The sequence below is a fragment of the Lipotes vexillifer genome, unplaced genomic scaffold, assembly GCF_000442215.2.
Source record: "Lipotes vexillifer unplaced genomic scaffold, Lipotes_vexillifer_v1.1 scaffold469, whole genome shotgun sequence".
Lineage (NCBI taxonomy): Eukaryota > Metazoa > Chordata > Mammalia > Artiodactyla > Lipotidae > Lipotes > Lipotes vexillifer.
Genome location: NW_006788006.1, coordinates 2,422,510 through 2,432,941, shown reverse-complemented (window position 1 = coordinate 2,432,941; position 10,432 = coordinate 2,422,510). Strand labels below are relative to the sequence as shown.

The following is a 10,432-nucleotide window of genomic DNA, read 5'->3' as shown; positions in this document are numbered from 1 at the left end:
CAGGAATGCAGTTTTTCAGGGCAGGTTATCTTACAGACCTCACAATGCCAAATGCAGGTCTTGTATCCATTTTTACCGTGGTAGTGGCCTAAGTAAGTGTTTAGTTTCAAAATGTTCTGATTGTTGTTTAGCTGCCAGGTGACCTGGGCATTTCCTGGTTGGTGTCTGGTTTATTTTTATGGTGATCTCCTGAAGTCCTTCTCTATCTTCCCCTAGTGGGATTTCTAGCCGTGTAAGTATCTTACACTATCCCTATCAGAATGAAAGGTGGACCCATCAGGGATGGGCCCAGTCACAAAGCCTTGACAAGGTAGGTTAAACTCTTGAGAATGAGGATTTTGTGGTTTTCTTTTTTATTGTTTAAAGCCAATACTAAGTTTCTTTCCGTCTCTGACATCTCCCTAGGTCCAGAAAAGTCCTCAAGACCTGGTGTTCTGGTTACCTATTGCTGTATAACAAATCACCCCAAACTGAGTGGCTTCATCCAAGGCTAATCAACTATTTCTCAGGATACCATGGGCTGCCTGTGAGACAGGCTGGGACCTGGGACCTGGCACCCTTTGCTGAAGTGCTTGCACCTGGACAAAAGTTTCCTCAAGCAACGAAATATTAATACAAAGAAACTATAAGGGACTAAAAAGAACTGCTTGCACGCACAGTTGGGGCGAACTATGGACAAGATACAAAAAGACCAAAAAACCCCAACTGCCACTTCTGAAGAGCTGGGAGAAAAAGTGGGGCACTGTGCATGCCCCCTGCACACACCACCACCAAAGGGGTGGGCAAACCACCAAAGCTGCCCCTCCGGCCCAACCCCTCACCCAGTATAAGGAACCAGCTCGCCCCCACTTCAGCAAGCAAGCCAGCAAGGGAAACTGTTACTTGTTTGCAAGTAGGGGCCTGCAGCAGGGGCCCCAGTAAAGCCTTGCCTGAACTTCTTGTCTGGCCTCTGATCAATTTCTGTTGATTAAGGAGGCCAAGAACCCTGGTCAGTAACACCTGGGCGGTCCCTCTGCTGGTCTCACCTGGCACAGTCGCTGTGCTACATTCTGTCAGTGGCTGGGCTGGAAGATCACACGTGTGGCAGTTGGTGCTAGCTGTTGGCTGGGCATCTAGCTCTCTTCCATGTGGCCTCTCAACCAATAGGCTGGAACGGGTCGCAGGCCAAATCCTGCTCACCTTGGGCTAAGAATGGTTTTCACATTTTTAAACGGTTGAAAACAAAATCGAAAGATTGATGTCTCACGACATATGAAAATCCTATGAAATTCAAATTTCAGTGTCTGTACATAGAATTTTATTGGAGCCCAGACACATAAATTAATTTACATATTGTCTAGAGATTCTTTTGCACAATAACAATTCAACGTTGTAGCAGAGACCCTATGGCCTAAAATGTCAAAAATATTTACTCCCTGGCCCTTTACATAAAAAGTTTGCCAACCTCTGGGCTAGATCAGCTTCCTTACATGGGGCGTCTGGAGGCCACATTCCAAAAGAGTGAAAGTGGGAGGTGAGAATAAGGCTTATCCTGCGAACTCACACCTTCCACCGCGTTCTATGGGTCAAAGCAAGTTAGGAGCCAACCTGGCTTCAAGGAGAAAACCAGTTCCCAGCGCTTGGTGGGAGAGGGCTGCAAAATATCGTGACCATGATTTTCACCCTTACTCACCATGGAATCTTAAGGTGGGCCGTTCAGACAGAATTCGGGAGGGCGAAGGGAAGAAAAAAAAGTTTATTCTTATTAATTTCTAACTGGAATTTAGCCTGTTTTCTCATGTCCTCTCAAAGCAGATATTGGCCAGCTCTGTGACTTTGTCACCCATGTAAATCAAAGATAATTTCACAGGACATCCTGGTCATGGCAGGCAGACACCTTGAAATATCATTTATGCTCATCTCGACTTAGAAATCACTGTTATTAATTAGTCGAGCCCTGTGATTTAGGATTACCGAATGCATTCATGAAGAGGCACGTATCTTTTAACATCACAATTTAACAAAATGTTTTCACACCAGTATGTCAGTCTGACTGTTTTTTTAATGCCTTAGCAGCTGTCTGATGAGACAGGCCCATGAGCAGCTGGCCCCCTGCCCTCAGAGGCAGCATAGAATCAGGTCGAGGTTAGGCAGATTAGTGAGGTTCTAAACTAGCCTCCTAAAAATTCCTAATCCTGGGACAGCAGCCAGCCAGCAGGCTCGGGGTCACACAAGGTCCTTGCGCCCTGTCCCCAGCACCCAGCCAGGGTTGCCATGGCCTGCCTGTTCTCTGGCCGTGTCCTGATCCGAAACAACAGTGACCAGGATGAGCTGGACACGGAGGCTGAGCTCAGCCGCCGGCTGGAAAACCGACTGGTGCTGCTGTTCTTTGGTGCCGGCTCGTGCCCGAAGTGCCAGGCCTTTGCACCCATCCTCAGGGACTTCTTTGTGCGGCTCACGGATGAGTTCTACGTGTTGCGGGCAGCCCAGCTGGCCCTGGTGTATGTGTCCCAGGACTCGACAGAGGAGCAGCAGGACCTGTTCCTCAGGGACATGCCCAAGAAGTGGCTCTTCTTGCCCTTCGAGGATGACCTGAGGAGGTGAGGTGAGAGGAGAGGTCAGGGAGGGCTTCCTGGAGGAGGGGCTGTTTCTGCTGAAAGTGAAGTATTTGTTTACTGACGTATCTGTTCCATCTGAAGTTGATGAGCACCCTCTGTGGGCCAATCAGAACAGAGAACTGGGGGGAGGGGTGGGGGAGGGGTACATATGCCCATTTCCATCCAGCTCCCTGGGGAGTTTACAACCTGGGAAGGGGGGAGCACAAACGTGAAACAAAGACTCAGACACTCAGATAAATACATAATAAAGAACTGCAGTAGTTCCCAAGGATAAAGGGAGGATGTCATGTGGAAATATCATGGGGAGACCTTGCTGAGATTTGGGAAGCATTCCTCAGGGGATGCTTCCCAGAGGAAATGGCATTAAAGAGAGACACCCCACCACCACCACCACCAAGGACAAGGAGGATAGGAGGGTAAAGAGTGAGGAAAGGGAAGGGTTTCCAGGCAGAGGACATAACCCAGACAAAGGCTCGGAGGATTTCAGGGAAAGAACAGCCAATTCAGGGAACAGTAATACCAGGAGTAAGAAGGCAGCATGTGGAGCAGCGCCCCAAATGCCACCTAATGAGCGTGGATGTGATTCTCAGAGTAGCTGGGAGCCATGGAGGGCACTGGAGCTGAGAGAGAGAGATGGTTGAGTTCCAGCTGTCCAAGGAGCTGCCCAATAAACAGTGTGATCGTTTGTGGCTATTTGCAACCTTTCCCCTTTTCAACAGTGAGACTTTCATTCTTTTTATTTATTTATTTTATAAATTTATTTCTATTTTATTTCCTTATTTTTGGCTGTGTTGAGTTTTTGTGGCTGTGCGCAGGTTTTCTATAGCTGTGGCGAGCAGGGGGCTACTCTTCGTCTTAGTGCCCGGGCTTCTCATTGCGGTGGCTTCTCTTGTTGCGGAGCACGGGCTCTAGACACGTGGGCTTCAGTAGTTGTGGCTCGCAGGCTCTAGAGCGCAGGCTCAGTAGTCGTGGTGCACGGGCTTAGTTGCTCCGCGGCATATGGGATCTTCTTGGACCAGGGCTTGAACCCGTGTCCCCTGCATTGGTAGGCGGATTCTTAACCACTGCGCCACCAGGGAAGTCCCTCATTCTTTTTAAACCCCAATTTTTTTACTATGAAAAGTTTCCTGCAAGCCGTGAGGCATGGCCAAAGGAAAAATAAAAGAAAAATTTCAAAGATACCAAAAAGTTGGAAGGAGCACACAATGAAACCCTTGGGCATTTTTGCCATTTGCTTTATCTCCATGCACGTGCAGTTCGTGCTGAACCATTTCAAAGTGAGTTGCAGACTTTGTGCCATTTTACTGATGTCATCAATTTTGTTACAAAACTTCGAAGTTTCTGGTCATGGAGACCTTCATCCCCACCCAACATGATCAGAGTTGGCACACTTGCTCACTCCCACAGCCTTCTACAGCTGAGGAGGTTCTTTTCCCCAAATGGTGAACATTTCACTCCCCTGGGAGAAGAAATGCCAGCTGTAAGGGGATCATAGCCAAACATTGACCTTGTTTGAGGCAGGGTCCTCTCAACAAAACCTTCACCCAGGCAAGTATCCAGACAGAGTGCGCGAGTCCCCACCCACCCCCTACCCCTCCCACACACAGGGTTGCCAGATAAAATACAGGACACCCCGTTGAATATAAATTTCATGTAAACAATGAAGAATTTTTGAGTATAGCTATGTCCCACGTAATGCAGGGACATACTTATTAAAAGTTATTTGTTGTTTACATGAAGTTCAAATTCATTCACACAGGGTGCCCTGTATTTCTAGTTGCTACCTCTGGCAACCTACTCCTGTGGAATTTTGCAAGTATCAATACTATGTGGCTCTGTAAGGAGGCCTGGAAAAGGGCCACCCAAGAACCCTGTGGGTGGAAGTTAAGAATCATGGGTGATGGGACCAGTCTGGTAGCCTACTTGACTCCATGATGACTGTGTGGGGTTTTGGCCTAGGTGGGAGATTTGGTCTGGGGGTCTCCTGTGCATGGCTTTTCACTGGCTCTCTCATACAGAAAACAAAATAAAAAACTCCTTACCATGGCCCTGCAGGGCCTTTATGATCAATGCTGCACTCCAATCTCCCTCTGACCTTCAGGCTTTTGCACCAGCTGTGCACTCTGCATGGGAAAACTTTCCCCAGTTCTCCCCTTCCTCTTCCTGCAGATTTCAGCTCCAGGGTCACCTCCTTAAAGAGGTCCTTTCTGACCGTAAGTCCTTTACTCAGTTTAGTATCTCTTTATGGAATCTGTCAATGTTTATTCATTCATCACACACACATTTCCTGAGCATCTACTCTGTGCCCGGCACTGTTTCGGGCACTGGGGACACTCGTGAATAGGGACAGAAATCTGTGCCCTAGTGAAGCTACTTTCTATTGTGGGAGAAAATGACAAACAGGACAAATAAACTATGCAGTGTGTTGGATGCTGAGAGCCGCGCATCAGCAGAGAGAAAGAGAGGCGTTGAGATTTAAGGTTAGGTGTCTGCAGCATACAGGGTCTTAATCCGCAGATGTCTGGGGAGAGTGCTCCAGGCAGAGGACATGGCCAGTGCAAAGGCCCTGTGGTGGGAGCATGTCTGGGGTGTTGGAGCCAAAGCCCGGAGGCCAGTGTGGCCTGGCCTGTTCTGGTTCCTGGGCATCCCCAGAGGCCTGCATGGGACAGTACACACAGAAGGCGCTCAGTAAGTACTGGGAGGAGGGATGTGGGGCTCCTCAGCATAGGGTCAAGGACGAGGGTCCGACCGGACTGACCCGCCCGCCCCGCAGGGACCTCGGGCGCCGGTTCTCCGTGGAGCGCCTGCCGGCGGTCGTGGTGCTCAAGCCGAGTGGCGATGTGCTCACGCTCGACGCGGCCGACGAGATCCGGCGCCTGGGCCCTGCCTGCTTCGCCAACTGGCAAGAGGCGTCTGAGGTGCTGGACCGCAGCTTCCTGCTGCCAGAGGACCTGGACGACCCCGCGCCGCGGAGCCTCACCGAACCACTGCGCCGCCGCAAGTACCGAGTGGACCCGGCTGCGCGGGGCGTACGAGGCCGGGGTAGAGGGGGAGGCCCCGGGCAGGAGGGCGGGGCCGAGGGCGGGTCAGTGGGGCTGTTCTGACCCCTGGAGGGGTGGACTGGACTGGGGGGGGTTCCATGATGAAACCCCCAAGAGGAGGGCGGGGCCGGGGCCGGGGCCGGGTCGGAAGCGGGCTGTTCTGATCCCTTTGGTGGGAAAGAACAGACAGGGGCGGGTCTATGAGGAGTCCTTCCCCCTCCCCTAGGGTGGGTGGGGCTAGGGGGTGGGGTCTGCTCTGAGCCCTCTGGTGGGACAGAACAGACAGGGGCGAGTCTGTGATAAACCCTCATCCCACCCACCCCCGATCTCCCGGTAGTGGGCGGGGCCGGGGGGCTGTTTTGAGGCCCCATGGTGGGAGGCTGACGGTTAGAGCAAGCAGAATCTCTGATGAGCCCCAGCGGGACGGGAAGTGGCGTCGGGGTGAAGGGAGGGGACCATTCTGAGTTCAGGCCAGGAGGAGGGAGGGGACGTAGCGTCAGGCCGGAGCCGCGGGCTGGGGAGGCGGTCTGTATTCTGAGCCCAGCCCGAAGAGCAGAGGGGCGGTGAGGGTGGAGCTGCTCTGAGCTCCCCAGATGCAAAGTAAAGGCCGAGAAGTGGGGGAGCAGGAAGGGTCTTTTGGCGGCCCACCCTCCACACCCTCAGGATTCAGTGGGGGCGAGGGGCTGTGTAATGAGATGGCGGGGGAGAAGCAGGGCGGGACCTGAGGTAGTTCGGACGCCCCCACCCCCGCCACAGGTGGAGGGTGAGACCTAGCGCAGGGCCGATGACGGAGGTTTCTGTGTGAGGCCTCCCCCCCCCTCCCCCGCCTCCCGGGACCTGGCAGGCGCAGGACCTGTCTTGGTTCTCCAGAGGTATGTCTGAGCCTTCCGGCCGGGGTGGTGAAGAAGGGAGAGCTTTTCAAGGGCCTCTAGAAATATTTTTAAGACTTGGGGAGGAGGGGTGGTTACAAGTTCCAAAATGGGAAAATGCAAACTAAAATCAAATGATGGTGCTGAGAACGCTCGGCCCACCGTGCACTAAATGGCGTTGTTCACATGCTTCATGGGCAAAACTACAGCAATCCTTTAACAACAGATGTGTAGTTTGCACGGGATGCAGTTCAATATTTGGTGCCGTGTGCACTGGGTCCAGGACCTTCAGCGAGGGCTCAGAGTCTCCCTGTCCCTGGTGAACCCTGGGGATTCACGAGGGAGACAGCAGAATATAGAAATCAAAAACCCTAGTCTAGAGCCCCTTCCCGGCTGTGTGACTGTAGGACAGTCACCTCCCCTTTCTAAGCCTCCTTTCCTTCCTCTGGAAAATGACAATAAGGCAAGGTCCTACCTGGCAGGTCAGCCAAGGACCCAGAGCCGGAGCTCGCTCCGCGCACGAACCTCTTCATTTTGCCTCTGGCGCCGCCTGGCGGCGAGATGGGGAGGCGCGTCCTCGGGGCGGGGCCAAACATGCAAATGAGGTGCAGTCCACACCTGTTCCCAGTTTCCGGAAAGGGTGTGCTAGGAGGGCGGTGCGACTCCGGGATTTGGGAGGCCCTGGAGGCCTAGGGACTGGACAAGTGCCTCATTTCTTGCTCACCCCTAACCCCCAATCTCCAGGTGAGGAAATTGAGGCTCAGGTCGGTGATGCCACCTGCTCTGGTTCCAGACACATCTTGCCCTTCATGGACCTTAATTAGGCCTATCTGTGAAATGGTTGTGTTAAACCCTGTGTGATAATGGCTCTTAAATTCTTAGGTCGCTGGCTCACCGACAGCCTTTAAAAGAAGTTAAAAAACATCCTTCCCGAGAGTAAACCACAGGACACACAACCCATCAATATCTTTACTGTTATTTCAGCCAGCACGGAATGAGAGTGGCCAGGTTTTGCCCCTTGGGCAGTGAGGTAGGGAAGTCTGCTCCCTGTCCTGTCGGGCTGTGTGATGTGAGCAGGTCACTGGCCGTCTCTGAGTCTCCCTCCTGGTAGATAGGGATCAAACCTCCTATCCCCATCTCTACTCCTGCTTGTCACAGCTAAGGTGAGGAAGGGACAGCTTGGCGTCTGCCCAAGGCAGACAAGATCACTCTCAGAGTGTCACCTACAGAGTGTTGCCAACTTGCAGGGTTAAATTTCCAAATTGAAACCAGACACCCCCAAACCAGAGAATCACCCCCGTATTCAAAGGGGGTGCCAGGTCGTGGTATCTGTGACACTACCCCCCAGCCTCCATCAAATAATTGTGAAGTCTAAGAGAGGGCTGTAATGACCTTTGGCCATTGCATGGAATTGTCCCTGTATTTGGCTGGTTTAGCGTGTGTTTTCACCTCCTCCCCAGAAGGGCAAGCTGGACCTGCCTTTATCACCACTGGGTCCCCAGAGCCAGGGGGGCACGGGTCCCCATCAATGTTTGTCGAATGAATAAATGCCACTATCTTACATCTGTGTATCCCCAACACCCAGAACAGAGCAAGGACTCTGTTCCAAACAAATCACTGAGCCCCAGCTATCCCAATGTGAGACTTTTTCTTACCTGTAAAACATGGAAAATTCACTCTAACTTTGGCGATGATGAAAAAGGCTGGGTGTGTTGGGCCAAAGCCTGGTGAATAAATGAATGAATAAACTGATTCCTGTTATAGATGAGGAGGCCCAGAGAGATTAAGGGATTTACTCAAAGCCACACAGCAAAGGAAGAAGCCACCTGGTGCTGAAGGGTCACCCTGTTCTCTCCCATGGGGTCATTTTACCCATCAGGTACTGGGCTGAGGGCTCAAGGCCCACAAACTTTTCCCAGAAGACCCCAAAGTTTCGAAACCTGAAAAAAATGGCTCCCCAAATTAGAGCAGAGACCTGGAAATTCAAAACCAGTGGGATCTATAACATTTCTGTGAAGCAATATAAAGCAGTGGGTGGGAGCCAGGCTGTCTGTGTTTGCTGTGTGACCTAGGGAGTTACTCAACCTCTCTGTGTCTCAGTTTCCTCATCTGTAAAGCCTAGGTGATGACTATGCTGTCTTTCAGGCCCAAATTCATTAAGACAGAGCCCTGCTTGCAGGAGGCCATGTCGACCTCATTCACTCTTATATTCTGGATCTATCAGGAATGTGTTAACTTTGAAACCATTTTCAGTTTTGATATTTCAAACTTTGCAAGAATTACAGAACAGGAGTACAAAGCGATCCGTTCACTCGTGCATGCAACAAGCATTTATTAAGGGCCTACTGTGTGCGAGGTGCAGACCCAAACACAAAGGGGACACAGCAGTGGACGCTTGAAGCAGACATTCTGCGGTGTGGAGCAGCCACCCCTCTCCTGCTACCGGGCCACACATAGTGGGAAAATGCACATGGTGCGCTGCCAGAGATGTAAAGTGCTACAGGAAAGCAAAGAAGACAAACAATCCAAATAAGCGAAGGATATGAAGAGACATTTCTCCAAAGAAGATACACAAATAGCCAACAAGGACATGAAAAGTCACCCTACTTCGGTGGTTATTAAGGAAATGCAAATCGAAATTGCAATGAGATACCCATTCACACCCTGTAGAATGGTTACAAAAAAAAAAAACAAAACAGAAAACAACAAGTGTTGGAAGGGAAATGAAGAAATTGGAAGCCTGGTGCACTACTGGTGGGAATGTAAAATGGTGCAACCACTGTGGAAAACAGGTAGTTCCCCAATAAGTTAAATAGAGAGTTACTATATAACCCAGCCATTCCACTCTAGGTGTAGACCTAAAAGAGATGAAAACAGGACTCAAACAAATCATTGTATGTGCATGTTCTTAGCAGCACTATTCACAATCGACAAAAGGTGGAAACAACCCAAATGTCCATCAACAGATGAATGAGTAAAGTAAATGTGCTCCACCCATACAATAAAATGTTATTCAGCCATAAAAAAGGAATGAAGCATGGGCATATATACACTACCAAACATAAAACAGAAAACTAGTGGGAAGCAGCCGCATAGCACAGGGAGATCAGCTAGGAGCTTTGTGACCACCTAGAGGGGTGGGATAGGGAGGGTGGGAGGGAGGGAGATGCAAGAGGGAAGGGGACATATGTATATGTATAACGGATTCATTTTGTTATAAAGCAGAAACTGACACACCATTGTAAAGCAATTATACTCTAATAAAGATGTTTAAAAAAAGGAATGAAGCACTGACACGTGCTACAACATGGCTGAGCCTTAAAAACCTTATGGTCAGGGAAAGAAGCCAGACACAAAAGGCCACATATTGTCTGGTTTTGTTGATATGAAATGTCCAGAAAAGACAAATCCATAGAGACAGACAGTAGATTGATTTGTGGTTACCAGGGGCTGAGAGGGGGGAATGAGAAGTGACTGCTAATGGGGGAGGGGGGGAATGGAAATTCCAGAACTAGATAGATGTGATGGTTGCACAACGTTGTGTATGTACTAAATACCACTGAATTGTTCACTTTCTAATGGTTAATTTTTTTTTTTTTTTTTTGCGGTACGAGGGCCTCTCACTGGTGTGGCCTCTCCCGTTGCGGAGCACAGGCTCCGGACGCGCAGGCTCAGCGGCATGGCTCACGGGCCCAGCCGCTCCGCGGCATGTGGGATCCTCCCGGACCGGGGCACGAACCCGTGTCCCCTGCATCGGCAGGCGGACTCTCAACCACTGCGCCACCAGGGAAGCCCCTCTAATGGTTAATTTTATGTCGTGTAAATTTCACCTCAGTTTTTAAAACTTAAAAATAAATAAATAATATCCCCCAAAATGTGCCGTGGGAAGAACAAAGGCTAGCAGCAAAGGACAGGTGCGCTGCTT

The 10,432-nt window shown here is 50.6% G+C and overlaps 1 protein-coding gene across 1 annotated transcript; it reads left to right on the top strand.

Annotated features, from left to right (window-relative positions):
• Positions 1 to 2,253: 2,253 nt before the first annotated feature.
• Positions 2,254 to 5,701, top strand: NXNL1 (nucleoredoxin like 1). The gene is made up of 2 exons (XM_007461019.1): positions 2,254 to 2,579; positions 5,371 to 5,701. Exons 1-2 carry the CDS (start codon positions 2,254 to 2,256, stop codon positions 5,699 to 5,701), a joined length of 657 nt encoding a protein of 218 aa, XP_007461081.1.
• Positions 5,702 to 10,432: the final 4,731 nt, after the last annotated feature.

Excerpts from the sequence above, each read along its gene's own strand:
- NXNL1 (XM_007461019.1), top strand. The coding sequence starts at position 2,254 with ATGGCCTGCCTGTTCTCTGGCCGTGTCCTGATCCGAAACAACAGTGAC. Across the intron at positions 2,580-5,370 it reads TTCGAGGATGACCTGAGGAG|GGACCTCGGGCGCCGGTTCT; the intron begins GTGAGGTGAGAG and ends CCCGCCCCGCAG.